The sequence below is a fragment of the Chionomys nivalis genome, chromosome 11 (assembly GCF_950005125.1).
Source record: "Chionomys nivalis chromosome 11, mChiNiv1.1, whole genome shotgun sequence".
In the NCBI taxonomy this organism is placed as follows: Eukaryota; Metazoa; Chordata; class Mammalia; order Rodentia; family Cricetidae; genus Chionomys; species Chionomys nivalis.
The window spans coordinates 33,112,484-33,128,732 of NC_080096.1; the positions used below are offsets into that span (position 1 = coordinate 33,112,484).

A 16,249-nucleotide genomic window follows, 5' to 3' on the forward strand; every position below is an offset into this window, starting at 1 on the left:
ATTAGAGATAGTGCTCTTGGCATGACCTTAAGCGGTATCCTAGGTGCCACACTTGGGGTGCTTGGTCTTGGAACAAAGGAAGTTTCTAAAGGGTGAGTAAACAGTAGATCAGATCAAGCCTTGGAATAGCCTGGGATTTTAAGAAAATCTTTAGAGCTGTATTTCCAAGCACCAGTGAGTAGAGTCTATGGGTTTGGTTTTCTGGAGCCATCCAGGGAGTTTCTCCGCCTGCTGGACTCGCTGGGCACTGCAGCTAGGGAGGGTGGGCTGCACTTGAGGCAGCTGTGGCCATCAAGGAGCAAACCTGGGTCCCTGAAGAGTAATAGGCACTGAAGAATGAGGGCTGCATCAGGCACTGAACTACAGAGCTACAGTGACCATCAGCTTATTTTGTGCTTTATTTTCTGTTTTTCCATGCAGCTCGGATTGGGAAAATGAAACGGAGGAAGCAAGATGAAGGGCAGGTATGTCCCCTGTGCAGCCGCCCCCTGGCAGGATCGGAGCAGGAGATGAGTAGGCATGTGGAGCACTGCCTTTCCAAGGTAGCGGGGCTGTGGCCTCCCTTCCTCTTCCCTCCCTCCTCCCTCCCCAACACTGCTGCTGACGCCCCTAATCTCTGGGCTCCTTTCTAAGGTAGCGGGCTGTGGCCACCCACCTCCCTCCTCCCTCCCCGACACTGCTGCTGACGCCCCTAATCTCTGGGCTCCTGGCTCTCCACGTGCTATCAGCTGCTTCTTCCCCTCTGCCTTTTGCATTCCTCTTTTGCTCTCACTTCCACTTATTCCCTGTTTGGGCTCCTGTGGAAAATTATGGGGAAGAGGCCCAGGTCTTCGATTTTCATATTGGTTGTGTTTCACGGGAGCTTATTTGGCCTCCCACAGCAGGGACTAGGGCTGTGCCTTCCTTGCAGGCTTTGGGAGCAGGTAGGGATGGCCTGGGCTCTGCATGATGCTGCTCTGCTCTTCACAGAGGGAAGGCTCCTGCATGGCTGAGGACGATGCTGTGGACATCGAGCATGAGAGCAGCAACCGCTTTGAGGAGTATGAGTGGTGTGGGCAGAAGCGGATACGGGCCACCACACTCCTGGAAGGTGGCTTCCGAGGTATAAAGCAGCTGACAACTTGGGTAGTGGCACTCTGGTGACCAGGTCACTGCTGGTAGCTGGTCATCATTTCCACCACGTGGGAACTACTGCTGGTGGGGCTCCTTTGTGGCCGTGCTGCCTGCCTGTGATGTGCATATTAAAGTGGATGTATTTGGGTGGGGAAATGGAATTGTGAGGCTGCAAGCTAGCAATGACGAGGGGGGCTCTCAGCCTCGGGTGATGCATTGAAGGTGACAGCCAAGCCGCGTTAGCACCTGCATAAAATATTAAAGGGACGGTTATGCATTTATCACTCCATCCCTCTTAAGGCTGATAAATGAGAATCCAGCAACCTGCTGTACACCTCCAGCACTCGGGGCCCTCAGGGCTTCTAGGCAAACACATTGGATTTTCCTCCTCCTCCTCCTCCTCCTCAGCTCTATGTCAGGGAAATCAGTTACAGAGGAGAGAGTGAGTTATGGCAAATTTTGACCTCCCATGAGCTTCATTGGTGAATCTAATTTTAGCTCTGATCCCATCTCTTCTCCCAGGGCGCCCTCTGCCCTGAGGCAAGAGGGGTCTGGGCTCAGCTGCTCCCTGCTTCCCCTGGGCTCTTCCCCAATTGTTGCAGAAGAGTCTGCAGGGCCCTCCTCATCTCTGCTGCCTTCCTAGTTCCTAAGACAAGAGTTGCCCCCTGAGAAGAGACAGAAGAATTGGTTGGATGCCCAGGGTCAGTGTCTTCTTGTCAAGCTCTCCTTCCGTGGGCAAGGGGAAGAGGCAGCTGCTTCTTGGCTTTTAGTTCTTCTTTGTAAAAGCACAGCTGGCAATGCAGGTTGTGGTCATTAAGAGAGCCAGGCTGCATCCCATCTGCCTCCTGTGTCTGGGCAACACCCTTGGGAGTACCACTGTGTGTGCTCCCTAGGGAATCTCACAGCAGCCTCAAAAGTCTTTGCTTCCTTAGAGCCACACCACCCGGGCTCATCTGAGAACAGTCTGCTGTGCGGTCCAGTGCAGATGGGTCATTGTGCCTCCGGGCTTCTTGCATGTTGCCCCACCAATCCGAAGACAAGGCAGAGTGGTCAGTCTAGAGGGCTAAAAAAGAATCCCCCCGAGCCTGAACTGGACACTCCTAGTTGTCGTTTCACAGGGCAGTTATGTGCGGGAGCTCTCGCGGCCATGAAGCCTTGCAAGAGTGAACAGAAAGCCCGAGAGCCCAGGAATTATCCTGTTGGTACTGAGGTGTGCGTAGGTGTTGAAGGCAGCAGTCCCTGCTGGGTCAGTTCTGGAAAGCTATTCTAGGTTGGCTGTGTTGTCAGCTGCACCTAGACACACTAGCTGCAGTGGCAGTTCCCTAGGTTTCTTGGCAGAGAGTGGGACCTAGTGGTTCTCGTGCGCTCGTGGAGTGCCTGAGTGGGTCAGGCTGCACAGGGCCTGCTGCTCTGGCGAAGTCTCTCTGTCTGGAGATGCACCAGCAACTGGTATGGGGAGCTCTGAGGGCCCGGGTGGGGATCATTTTTCCGGGTGTGTTTACACTGTGAGGTTGTTCCTTTCAAGAATTCCTGAGGAGAGTTCAAAGCGGGCTTTTCTTTGAGCGATTTGGAGAGCGAGAATGAGAGTGGGACTTGAAGAGGGAATGGGGCCGGAGGGGCCTTTATCTGCAGAGAATTGCTCCGGCTTTCCTGATAGAAGCTGCTGCCGCCTCTTAAACAGCTTAGTGTAGTCAAAAGACTGGCTGACTTGAAAGGCTGTTTTACAGCGAGATCAGCAGGGGCCACGAAGCAGAGAGTGGAGCGATGGAGGCTGAGCCTCCTCAGTGGGAGGGGGCTATCAAAGAGGTCCTGGCTGATCCTGACTGCCTCTGCCCTGAAACCCATCTGCAAAAGCTGGCCATCTGTCAGCCTGCCCTCCCTGGCCAGGACCAATAGGCCCAATTCTTGGGGGGTTGGGTGTGGCCCTGCCAGGCGGCTGGTGTCAGTGCAGTGCATTGATCGCCCGCCGGGCGGGCTGGGCCGCAAGCTGGGCAGCTCCTGCTTAATGTGATTGAAAGGCAGTTAAAATGGCGGTGACCTTTTCAGGAGGAATTAGATTGCCTGCCAAGACCGGTTAGAGGGAGTGATAACGCCAGTTGAAGAAGCTGCCCAGCCGACTTCAGAGAGAGGGAGGCAGAGGCAGGATGAGCAAGCGAGCGGTGAGGCCCATTTAAGCTGCACTGTGCGTGCTGACAGAACAGAGATTGCTGTCCTTGTTAGATATGAAAGAATTGAAGAGCTGTGATAAGTCCCTGGATCCCTTCATTCCCCTGTTCCTCCTCCCAGACTAGGGTCCCTTCGTCAACCTCGACAAAGCTTCCTACATGGGTCAGATCAGTGGCCCTGAAGGTAATCTACTGTGGAAGGCAGTGGTCAGACAAGAGTCTTGGTGAGGACACTTGGCTTAGAACAGGCTGTGAGCATGGAAACTCGGTTTTAATGAGAAGGAGGTTCAGATGTCTCAGTCCTGAGAATGCTTGGAATTGATGTCTCAGGACCAAAGGAAGAGGACATTAAGAGAGGTCTGTCTACAAATAGGTTGATACTTATTTAGACACAAGGTCTTGCTATGTAGTCCCAGCTGGCCTGGAACTCACTCTGTAGACCAGACTGGCCTCTGACTCACAGAGATTCACCTGCCTCTGCCTCCCAAAACAAATAGATTAGAGAAAAAAAAAACCCTCTGAGGAAATAACAAAGACTTGTAGAGAATAACTCGGTCATCTTTGGTGCCGTTCTGACGTCTCAGTCGGGGAGCGCACTTTGGGATGCACATCTCAGCTGTGATTGGTCACGTGAAACCTGGGATTCTCTTTTTTTTTTTGAATCTGCTGCAACTTTACTAAAATTCAAGCATCACTTTTAAGAGATTACAGAAGGAAGTTGGCAGACCTCTTTTTTTATTATTATTGTTTTTATTGAACTATATATTTTTCTCTGCTCCCCATGCTCTTAATTTACTCAGGAGATGAAACCTGGGATTTTCTAACTGCTAATGCTACTTGCATACGGGTAGTACCCAGGGCCAGCGATTCACCTAATGATACCAACAGTTAGGGTGAGAGATGCTTTTTTGGGGTACTCTGTCAAACCTAGCAGAGTCAGTGTCTTTCTAGGCTGGAGAAATGGGCCACAAAGGAAGCAGCCCTTGGGATAAGCCTGACTCCGTGTGTCCTCCATAGTCAAGGAGACATGTGACTAATGAGTCCTAGCTTGTTCTTTCTCTTCTCTCTTTATGTCTTAGGGGTGTGGAGTGCTGGGCTCCCTGTACTAGTAGTCAGTCAGAGTTCACTTGTCTGGATTTGGGGAAGCCAGAGCACAGTACATCTGGAAGGAACAGTCTAGACAAAGGCCATGCTAAGACAGTGAGCTGTGGAGGCCTCTGCCCTGCCGGGCCCTGCTTAGAGTACCATCTTTCCTGAGTGCCTGCCATAGTAGTCCCTGGTTCTAAGTAGCCTGCAGTGAAAATCAGGAGAGAACCGGTAGAGACAACTTTAGCCAGGTCTTCTAAATCACTGTTGATAAAACCTAACAGATTATGAGGCCAAGAGTGTGAAAGGTGAATCCACAGACATGGGCCAAAATGTCCCTGAATGCCACTGGGCTTGCTAGTCCCTTTTGGAACAGTATACCACTGCAAACAGGTTTGGAACAGAAGGTAAAGGTGGCTGCTTTCTGACTGTGGTAACCTTCAGTTATGATGGCTGCCTGTTGGGAGGGATGTGGCTAGGAGCAAGGCTTTTTCCGTCCCCTATGGCAGAGGACGGGATTTAACCACCTTTTCGAACACAATTGTTAGGCTGGAACAGAGGGAGTGCAGGCAGAAAGAGCAAGTATCAATGGTTTAAACGGCGTCTGTCTCTGTGCGACTCCTGACGTGAGGCAGTGAAACGCGCTATCGAGAAGGCCCGGAAAGTGGCTAAGTGCGTTTGACACACGCCAACTCCCTGCCTCCACACTGGATAATTGCATTGTCAACTGTTCAGCGAGGTGGCAGGTGACACTGCAGGCCGATTGATTGTCCCGCATCGCAGCTCCCCAGACTGTCAGCTCCCCAATCGATGGCGTTTACACAAGACACCGTAACTGCATCTGTAACTAATTCCAGTGTAAAACTCCCCGGAAGCTCCTGCCCTTGCCCTCCTGTAGACAAGCACTGGGCTCCAGAAGCCCCAAGACTTTGCTTTCTCCCCAGGCTCTAGTTTGGTTGGGAGCAGCAGGTGAGGAAATCAATGGTTCCTTTTTTGTGGTTTCAGGTTCCAGGATGTTACTGCTCCCGGTAAACGGGCATCTCCAGTTTCTCAATCGATCATTTGATCAATTGATTAAATTAACACTGATTTCCCCCTCCTCAATGGTCCAAGAAGAAATGAGTTTATGGGAGAAGGGTCATTTTCATAAAATTTAGACTTCCATGTCATTTCTGCACTTAACCCTCTCCCACTCTGTCCAAGCACTCACGAGAGGGACAGGAATGCTGCCAGGCACTGCTGACCATCAGACTTAGTTTGCCAGCCATTTTGTCCCTTTCACTTGGAGCAGAACCGTGGCAGAGGGGCTTCCCTGGCGACCATCGCTTTAGAGGTCCTAGGGCCCAGTTTCCTGCAGAGGAGCAGCAGGAGCGGCAGCTTGGCGGCTCTTCCCAAAGACTTGGAAAGGAGCTGGCTGTGCCATCTTGCCTCTGAGTACTGGCTTGGGATATTCCAGCAGCTGAGGACATAAAATGACTGTGGGCCCTCCTCTCCCAAGATCGAGGAGGGGGGCAGGCTGGCAGGGGTGCTTTCGGCATAAAAACGGCTTTATGGCCGTTTCTTTTTATTATGATTCTGCCAGAAGTCAGCAAGTGACATTTCATTAAGAAAATAAAGTTTAATGTGCTGGGAAGGAGGTTGGAGCAGGTTGGGGTGAGTACCAGAGTGAAATTGGTGGTGGCAGCCTGCTTGGAACACCTGTAGGGACAGGGAGAGGTTCCCTACATCTGTCTCAGCTGGGGCATAGGAGCAGTGTTGGAGTAGACTGCTCAGGCCTTTTTTTCCTTAGCTAACAAGATGTATCATGCCCGTCCTCTTTGCTCTCCAGTCAGAGGAACAGAAGGTGGCTGCCAAACTGGGACAGACCTGTTTTGTGTCTCTGAGCCTGCCTTCTTAAGACATGGGCAGTATTGGCAGTGTTGAGCCGGTATTGCTGGTGTGCTGTGCGGGTGATGCTGGGAGTCAAGCTTGAGAGAGCCTGGAGGGCCTCAGTCTGGTGGGAAACACTGTCGTACATTACATATGATCTTAGAGTTGAGTCAGAGCTGGGATGGACATCGAGGAAGGGACAGGTATGAACACCTGAGGAAGTCACCACTCAGCACCAGGCGAATTGGACCAGATCCTGAGTTCATACCAGGCCAGACAGGATGACCTCCAAAAGGTTGAAAGAATATTAGAGGTGAAAGGTCATTCCTTTAGCACGAGGAAAGTACTTCAGGTCACTGGGCTGCTTCACCTGGTAGGGCTTCCTGGCAGCTTTGGTTTCTCTGTTTAGCCAAGGGAGCCACACTGGTCAGGGGTGTACCGAAGAGCTCTTTCCCTTTCCTCACCCACGAGGCAGGGGTAGGCTAGGCTGAGCAGGGAACATGAGGCTGCTTCTGAGCTGCATACACTTGGGGGTGGGGGCTGGCAGGGTTTGGCAGGGCTTGTGGGGTGCGGACTGTAAATGAACCTGATAGCTACATTCTGATTGATGGTGGAGTTTGTCTCCCAAACTGTCAGAGGGTTTATAGAGGTGCCACTCACCCTCGGAGTGGGAATTGCTTGTTAGGACACCTGGCTGTGAATAGGAGACAGAGCTGTAACTTGGTGTTGTCTCAGCTTAATGACTCTGCTGCTGACCTGCCTGCTGCCTCAAGTGTACCGGTCCCTCGGGGTAGGGGCAAATGAGGACTGTCAGGGAAGACAGATCCTAGGCACCGACTCAGACCATAGACTGAAGGGGTGAAAGGGATGAGTCAGGAAACAGGCACTGCTTGAAAGCACATCCTGATGTCATGGAGGGAACGGCATGGGTGCAAATCTTTAGATATGTCTAGAACATAGTATGCGGGTTTCATGTCTGCACACATAGGGTCTGAAGTGAGACTGTGGAGTAGACATGAAGGCTTCGCCGATCCGGCTGAGGAGCCTAGACTCGTGCATGCAGTGGGAGCCACGGTGCTCATGGAACAGGGAGGAAGAGTTGGACTTTGTGGTTAGGTGGGATGAGGCAGGAAGCAGACATTTCTGAGATCACTGGGCAGAGCTCAAAGTGTCTTCCTCGATGCAAAAGATTCCTTTGCTGGTCCTTTCAGGCACTCTGCATTTTCCTGTGTCCCTGGCAGAGCTGCTCGTCTGGCTAGTAAGATGTCACATGAGACCCCTGGGGCAAAGATGTGGGGACAGCTCTTTGGTCTCCAACCTTGGCCTATCAAGAAGTGTGATTCTGGGAGTCAGAGACCACCTGGCATATGAAGTGCGCTGGCTTGGCGAGGCCTTAGTTCACCCTTCCCTTTAGCCAAGAGTCTGCCTTTGGTTGGACCAAATGCCGCCTGGGGATCAGCAGACTGTCTGGGCTTCAGCCTGCCCAGTTCAGCCTAGTTGCCTTCGTGACTGCTCTGAGGGGCAGGTGTGCATGCCGATCCTCACTTGTCTGTCCTTTCTAATCCCCTTCTAACTACACTTGTCCAGGAATCTGGGCTGGGCGAGGTGGAGATGAATAATTAATGTCAGGCGCCTCAGACGCCAAATATTTGAACAGCTGCCTGGTGTTTTTGCTGGCAAAGGACCTGGTGGCCCAAATCAGGATGTTGGCTAGAGGGTCCTACTCTGTGGCTCTGATTGGCCTTCGCCAGCCTTTTCTCCTTTGATGGACCTCAGACTGGACAGTGAGCTAGAGGGAGGCCCAGGACCTATTCTGGAGTTAACCTTTTGGACCTGAGTTTCTCTATCCTCTTTCTGCCCTTCCTGGAACTAGAAGGGCAGGTGTATAGGAGGCCCGTTACAGTGTCCTCTCGGGACCTGACGTAGTGTTTGGTTGTGCCGGTTTATAAGCGGAAACAATCTGCAGTTGCAGGCAGTACATTAAAAGGTGAGGGAGGGGAACAGCAATAAAGCCAGAAGTATCTGAATGTTGCTGGGTGGTAGTGGTTGCATGGCTTTAATCCCAGTTCTTGGGAGGCAGAGACAGGTGAGTTTCTTTAGTTCAAAGCCAGCCTGATCTACATAGTGAGTTCCAGGACAACCAGGGCTGTTATACAGAGAAACCGTGTCTCAAAAAACAAATATATATAAAAAAAAAGAAAGACTGACCCGAATGTCTGCTTGTACATATTCCTGTCTAGCCTTGGACCTAATTCTTACCTGGAAGCAGAAGGGGTACCCTTGGCCTAGTTCTTGGCCTCTGGCCCTTCTTACGTTCTGCTTCCCACAGGCTCCGGCTTCGTCATGTGCAGTGGCAAAGAGAACCCAGACAGTGATGCTGACCTGGATGTGGATGGAGATGACACTCTGGAGTATGGGAAACCGCAGTATCCTTGGAGCAAAGTGGGGCAAACTGCCAACAAAAGTAGCTGGTGCCTCTAAAGCTTTATCATACTCTTGAGCGAGTCTCAGCTTGGGGCACTCCTGAGGACTCAGAGCCCGCGTGGCCTCCCGCAGCCTTGGATCTATTGTCCTTGACCACCATGCCAGATACACAGAGGCCGATGTCATCCCTTGCACAGGAGAAGAGCCTGGTGAAGCCAAGGAGAGAGAGGCACTCCGGGGTGCAGTCCTAAAGCAAGTGTGGGCAAAGGCGCGGGCAGTGTCTGCAGAGTGGTTGCTGGAGGCAGGCTCAGCTGTCCTCACGTTGTTCTTTCTCCTTTCCTCTAGTGGTGGTCCTCCCAGCACCCGCATCACACCTGAGTTCTCTAAATGGGCCAGTGATGGTAAGTCCTGACAAAGATGTCGTTAGATGGTGGTGACTGAATCCCAAGCCCTCATCTAGCCAGAGTATGAGTTGAACTTTTGTCCTTCCAGAGATGCCATCCACCAGCAATGGTGAAAGCAGCAAGCAGGAGGCCATGCAGAAGACCTGCAAGAACAGTGACATTGAGAAGTAAGTATGGTTGGCTGGGGGAGGGGCTCTTTGCCAGCAGGAAGGCCTGCTGCCAGGGCTTCTGGTCCTCTGAGTACAGCTCCGTCCTGCTGCCGTGGGCACACAGCCGGCAGTGGAGCCCAGCTGGTGTTAAGCGTGACTCTGTGAATTGATCACGGGGCCATGGCCCTAGGAGCCTTGGTGGAGCGAGGAGCAGTCCTTCCCTGCCCGCTATAGCTGCCCCTACCCGTGGAATGTGATGTATGGCCACCCAGCCCAGCCAGTGCACTTGATTCATCTCCAGTTTCTGTTTCTTAATCGGGAGCTAAATTGGTTTCATTTTTCTTGTCCCGGGTGGCGCTTGCAGCAGGTTTTAGGCAGAAGCATTGGGTCTCATCACTTCCAGTAGGAATTTTTGGTCAGGGCTCTCCAGCAGTGAAAAGGAGATCCATTGTTACACTACCCGGGGCTGCTGGACAGCGCCGCAGGATTTGATATCCCCTGGCCATCCTGCTGCCTTTCCAGAAGCCTGGAAAAGGCCAGTATTGGGCCTGGAGGTGCTGTTGCCCAGTCTGACTGGCTGGAGTGGCTGCCATTGGTCAGGGCTGATCTCCTGCACCTACCCCTCCCTCCAGCTGGAGGCTAGGTTCCTGGGGTTAAAAGGTAGCCTCTTCATTCTAGGGCCAGTCTTCCATCTTGCCTCCTGCCAGAAGAGTGGCTTGCAGGCCAGTGCAGGGCTGGGTCGGTGGCCTGGGTCACCTCCCATTTGTTTCCCTCCATTTTGTGTTGTCATAAATTCATTCCAGCCCGTTGTGCTTGATCAGTTTATCTCGGCCGGGGCCGCAAGTGCTGCTGGCATGATGTATGGGCCGCAGCGCAGGGCCCGGCTGCCCATGAATCACCGCAGCTGCTCCGTGTCAGCGCCGGAGCGGGCCATACGGATTCGGTGCAACCAGCTTAGGGAGGGGGGGTGACGTATGGATGTTTATTTAATAATTCTCTCCTACTCCAGCTGAGCGGGGCGGGCGGGGCTGTAAGGGGCGCCTATCCTCGTCTGGAGGGACTGCTCATAAATCAGAAAGACAAGATCATTAATCAAGGATGGCGCCCAAGGGGGAGGTAGGGGCCAGAGCCAGTGGCCATCCATGAAGGTGCTACCCACCCAAGGCTAGGGGAAGTCAGCATTTCTGTCCCACCTGTGTGAGCACAGGCCCTAGTGGGTAGGGCACTCTAGGACTGATCCCTGCTATACAGAGGTCTCCATTGGGCCTAGATCCACTAGGATTGATACTCTTTGGTCCCATGACATTCTAGTTCACAAAGTACAGGTTCCAGCAAAGGGGAAAGCCCATCCTTGTTGAAAAATTACCAACAGTTCACATAGGAATGGCACGTAGGTAGAGCACTGAGCAAAATGCCAGAGAAGAAGCTAGCTGTGCTAATGAGGGAGAAGTGGACAAAGACTTCTCAGAGCCTGAGATTGAGCATGGAGAACCTACCGGGAACCTACGAGCACTGAAAGGAACTGGCAAAGCTTTTTCAATCTCTGGAGAAGTGGGGTGGATAATTATGGGCTCATTGTGTACAGCCACTAGGGAGTCACATTTCTGTATTGCTGCTGATACCCTAAAAAAATTAGATTGAAATTTGCTGTACATTAAATGTTACTACTACCAGCTGGGCATTAGTACATTTCTGTAATCTCAACACTCCAGAGGCCAAGAGAGGAGGGTTGTGGGTTTGAGGCTAGCCTGAACTACATAGTAAATTTGAAGTTAGCCTGAGATATGTAATGAGACACCATCTCAAAAGCATAAAACAGTAAGCACGTCCCTGTATCCCCTTCTGACCAGTGTGGACACGTTGTCCTCCATGCTGGCCAGATCGTCTCCTCACACCGGAATGCTGTCTGTCCCCACCCCACCGCTGGCCTCCACTGCCACAGGCAGTCCTAATGGAACTCACCTTTAAAGCTCTCCCATTCTGTCAGGTCCCGTCCCACCCCAGGCTGCCCATGACTTAGCCGTGCCCTCTGCTGCCTGGAGATGTCTCCCTTCTCCCTTTTCACCTGCTTGCCTCCCAGCCTGCATGGGCTCTCGGGCTGCTTGGTCTGGGGACTCTTCTCCCTGTAAGCAGGACAGCCTTGGTCTGCCACAGTCTGGGCAGGCTACCTGGTTTCTTCACATGTAAAATGAACATCTTCTCACAGGTTTAGGAGGTATAAATAATATAATTATTAGTTCCTCAGTAAAAATACCTGGCAGTTAATAAATACTTGATAAACGTTGGCTGTTTGTGTAGCATTGTCATTCCCTAAGGATCATCGTTTCTGGGGCCAGGAAGCCTTTCTCTCCTTAGAGTGTTCCCTGGGGCTATTGCTTTTCCAGGAGTGTGGTGAGCGGGATCTTTGAGATTATTCTAGCCATTCCTTCTCTGTGCTGTTGGGTTTGTTTTAGGATTAGATCATGGGCTTGAAACTACCTAGACTAGTTCAGTCCCACACCGCTGCTTTTCCCTGAAGGTTGGGCTGGCAAATGTTTCCTCATGCTTACATCCCCAAGTAGGGCTTCTGTCACCAGTAAATAGTCTCTGGGAGATGTTTTTAGCAAGCAAGCCTTTGCCTTCAGGAAACTCAGCCTTGCTAAGGAGACCTTTGCTGTCGGAATGCTGGGGTGAATGGAGTTGAAGACAGAACATCTGGAGGAGCCAGAGTGATAAGGCAGGACTGGTGATTCCTGGAGAAGGAACCCAGAGAGAGCAGTATAGAGAGGCTGAGGGAGGGAAGGAATAGTTGGGAACACTGTTTATATGAATAGCATAAGGATGTGGCAAATTACTGAGGAGAGATGCAGATAAGCTGGGCCAGTTGATGCTGGAGACACTAGAATGCTGGAAATAAAAGTGGCTGGACTGGCCTCTAGAATGTAAGTTCTGCCAGGGGCTGGCAGGATGAGCTCGAGGAAGGGCTACAGCTGAGAAGCGTTTGTTTGGGTTAGTAAAGAGATCCTTAGAGCCCTTGTGGATGAGGAGCTGGAGGTGTGGCTCAGCTGATGGGATGCTTTCCCAGCATGTGAGAAGCCAGTCCCAGCACTCAGTAGGTGCAAGAAGTACTTTTTGTTTTGTTTTGTTTTGTTTTGAGAAAGGGTTTCTCTGTAGCTTTGGTACCTGTCCTGGAACTAGCTCTTGTAGACCAGGCTGGCCTCAAATTCAGAGATCCGCCTGTCTCTGCCTCCTGAGTGCTGGAATTAAAGGCGGGCGCTGCCACCGCTCAGCTTAAGAAGTACCTTTTTTTAAAATGCCCTGATGAAATTTCATATTTAGAATGCTAATTTGAGAAACAAAGGGGGGTTTAAGAATACTGGCTGTTCAACCAGAGGACTGAAGGTCTGGTTCCTACAAGGTAACACCTATATGTCAGTTTACAGCCATCTGTACCTCCAGTTCCAGGGAATCTGATGCCCTCTTCCAGCCTTCACAGGCTCAACACCCATGCACTTAAATTTAAATTTTTTTGAGACAAGAGTTTTTATGTGTTGTCCTGGAACTCACTCTGTAGACCAGGCTGACTGCAAACTCAAGAGTCCCTACCTCCCTAGTGCTGGGATTAAAGACATGCGACACCATGCCTGGCCAAAAAAAAAATTTTAATTTAATAAATTTGAAGATTTAGTTTTAAAAATTCAAGGTTACTCTCGGTTACATAGAAAGCTTGGGGCTAGCCTGGGCTATATGAGATTGTTTTGATTTGAGACAATATCTATGTAGCCCTGGCTGGCCTGGAACTCCCTTTGTAGACCAGACTGGCCTCAAAACTCAGAGATCTGCCGGCTACCCATTTCTGCCTCCCAAGTGCTGGGATTAGAAGGTGTGTGCCACCATATCCAGGGTGACTGTTTCCTTTTTTTAAACATAAGGGTCACAGCATGGTGGTGTGTGGTGAGAGTGGGAACGAGTGGAGATTGCAGAGAAACTAGCAAGGGGTGGACAGGTTTTGAAAGTTGAGGGTAAGGGGTTGGGATGGTTGCCAAGACTCCAACTTAGACATTCATTAGGTAGACATGCAGGAGTACTGAGTTCAGTTCTGCAGGGAGTAGCTGGCAGGCGGAGACGCTAAGAGGCTCCCTGTGTGACTCTGGGTGGACGGTACCACCTTGCTACCCCGCTGTGCATTGTCTACAGAATCACCGAAGATTCAGCTGTAACTACTTTTGAGGCCCTGAAGGCTCGTGTCAGGGAGCTTGAACGGCAGCTATCTCGGGGGGACCGATACAAATGCCTCATCTGCATGGTGAGTGAGAAGGAATCAGCGCCCTGTGGTTTAGGGAGGGTCTCGGCTGTATCTGGGCTCTCGGAGGGTGAGCTTGCTTCAGTGACCCCTTCTCTGCCCACCTCCTCCCTAGGACTCATACTCGATGCCCCTAACGTCGATCCAGTGTTGGCATGTGCACTGTGAAGAGTGCTGGCTGCGGACTCTGGTGAGGAGAGGGTGGGCAGCTATTAGAGGCACTGGCCAGATGTTCACGTCTGTGGCTGCACCTGCTTGGGGGAGTTCAGGAAGACCTGAGTCAGGGTCCCCCAAGTTGAATACATTGTCTGCCCTCTACCTCAGGTTTATTCCGTTCCCCTCCATGGACGCACTGCACGCTCCCTTCCCACCCCAAGGCAGCCCTGGTGTCTCACATATATTGCTGAGACCCCAGATCAGAAAGAGGCTGGTGGTGGGTAAACCAGACCAGGGCCTCTGCCCCTCCCCCTCCCATTACTAAGCTCCTTCTGCTCCTGCCCTGTTCTTAGCTCGGGAGCAACCATTAAAATGTCGCCCGGAGACAGCAATAAAAGGCCCGGACGTGGGCTCTGTGTCCTGATCAAAGGCCGCGTGTAATCTCGTTAGGGCCGAGGCAGCCACAGCTGGACCCAGCCTTGTTCTCATTACCAGGGCTCCTGCTGCGGGGCTGGCCAGGCGGTTTGATCCTGGCGTCTCCCCAACACAGGAGCATGTCTGCCTACTCAGGCAGCCCATGCATCCTAGCCTGGCTGACGGGAATGAAGTCACACACAAACTGGTGCAGAGACATGGCTGCAGGCCCGGTGCTCATGTGCACAGACACAGATCACGCACTGTCTCATGGAGCCCTCCCCCTTTTTCTCTCTTCAGGGTGCCAAGAAGCTCTGCCCTCAGTGCAACACCATCACAGCGCCTGGAGACCTGCGGAGGATCTACTTGTGAGCTAGCCATCCCGGCAGGCCTTGCCTCGAGCAACCCCACCTGCCCCAGCCTCTGTGACAGTGAATCCCTTTCCCTTTGTACATAATTGCACACAGGTTCCCGGTGTACATACATGCACATACACACCCAAACACACATATAGGACTCTGGAGCCAGAGTGGAGCAGCCCTTCCTGCGTGCTCCTTCTGAACTTGGGGACCATGCCTCTTTTGGCTCTGTTTCCAGTGTGGGGCTGAAAGGTAGGGATGGGGAGTAGCAGGACAAGGTTCCTGAGATCCGTCCCCTAGACTGACTGACAGACATGCAAACACCAGACTGAAGCACATGTAATATAGACTGTGTATGTTTACAATGTTGTGTATAAATGGGACACTTTGCCCTCCACCGCCTCCCCTTTGGTTGTACGATTTTCTTTTTTTTTTTTTTTTTTTTATGACTCCTGGAAGCAGTGCCCCCTTCAGGGCTGGTTGGGGGCTCGGCCCATCCACCTCTTAAGGTGCCTGCCTTTCCCTCTCCCAAGGCATCCCTTCCCTTTCCCATGTGCTCGGTGTTCAGTGGTGTATATTTCTTCTCCCAGACGTGGGCCATGTGCCCCAAGGGATATGATCCTCTTTAGTCTTAGCTCATGGGGCTCATATGAGGAGCTGGGGGGTAGGGTGAAAGATGGGACCGAGCAGAAACAGGCTGCAGCCGGGCTGGCTGAGGGTGCCTGCTGCCCAGCCTGCTGTTGAGAGCAACTCCTGGGAGTAGAGCGCTGCTCCGGGCGGAAGTGCTGTCTCCCTTGCCTTCCTGTGCGCCCTGTGGTGTGATGCTGTGTCTGTATATTCTATACAAAGGTACTTGTCCTTACCCTTTGTAAACTACATTTGACATGGATTAAACCAGTATAAACCAGCTGCCGTCTGTGTGTGAAGCTGTGCAGGGTGGTGGGGGTGCCCTGGAGCCTCCCAGCAGGCAGAGGTGGGGCAGGGCTAGGAATCTGAACTCCTAGCTATTGATGGGCAGGGGCTCTAGGTTAATTCCTTATCGATGCAGAATCGTCAGCTCATTAATCACAAAAGAGGTCAGGGCTTGGGGTACAGAGGGGGATATCAGCACTAGTCCCCAACCTAGGGCAGAAGCAGCCTCAGACAAGTAGAATGTGCTGTGGGTCCCTGGCTCTCGGTCACCTGCTGAGCTTCTGCCTGCCCAGATCCATGTCAAGAACTGCTGGCTGCCAGGCCTGTCAATGGAGCACCTTGGTAGTCAGCTCCACGGCCCCCACAGCCAGCGAAGTACCTGTGCCTTCCAGGCCGATGCTCAGAATGTAGGTGATCCCTCACCATAGAAACGCCTTGAGGAAAAGATGGTTGCTCAGACTCAAAGGCCAAGGCCAGAATCCAAACTCGGCCCACTTTCTCAAATCCCTGCCTTGATACCCACTTCTGGGATGCCCACAATATAGAGAAATAAGGTCTGTTGGCAGCCCCTGCCTCCTTTTGCACCCAGTAAAGAAGATGAGCTCTTGTTGGAACCCAGCAAAGGCCTTTTGTGGCCCTCACGCTCTGTGCTTGGTAGCACCAACTATCCTGAGCACAGCTTCTAGGGCCGGAAACCAGACGACATGGCTTCTACTGTGAAGTGCGGCAGCAGCCCTGATGGTGCCTAGGAAAAGGTAACCTGCTTCAGTGGTTGGTTCTGGGCAGCCAGACTTCTTTCACGTCTCTACTCTCCCCTTCCCTGCCTCGGACTCAGTGGGTCGTTGGCAGCTGCTTACCCCCACCCTGGGGCCAAGGACTCTTTAATAGGGAGGGCACTTTTACAGTGCAGGCATCC

At 52.1% G+C, this 16,249-nt stretch overlaps 1 protein-coding gene across 6 annotated transcripts in view; it reads left to right on the forward strand.

Moving 5' to 3' along the window:
- The window catches only part of Rnf220 (ring finger protein 220), a 229,727-nt gene extending 214,404 nt beyond the window's left edge, over positions 1 to 15,323 (forward strand). For 3 of the 6 annotated variants that reach the window (XM_057784016.1, XM_057784015.1, XM_057784018.1), the window contains 9 exons: positions 421 to 542; positions 970 to 1,102; positions 8,563 to 8,659; positions 8,823 to 8,909; positions 9,003 to 9,058; positions 9,150 to 9,228; positions 13,387 to 13,495; positions 13,608 to 13,682; positions 14,363 to 15,323. In XM_057784016.1, the coding sequence (XP_057639999.1) occupies positions 421 to 542; positions 970 to 1,102; positions 8,563 to 8,659; positions 8,823 to 8,909; positions 9,003 to 9,058; positions 9,150 to 9,228; positions 13,387 to 13,495; positions 13,608 to 13,682; positions 14,363 to 14,434 (830 nt within the window). In that variant the 3' untranslated portion in view covers positions 14,435 to 15,323. The remainder of the gene's footprint in view (positions 1 to 420; positions 543 to 969; positions 1,103 to 8,562; positions 8,660 to 8,822; positions 8,910 to 9,002; positions 9,059 to 9,149; positions 9,229 to 13,386; positions 13,496 to 13,607; positions 13,683 to 14,362) is intronic. The other 3 variants (XM_057784017.1, XM_057784019.1, XM_057784020.1) reach the window with 1 other exon arrangement.
- The last annotated feature ends 926 nt before the right edge of the window (positions 15,324 to 16,249 follow it).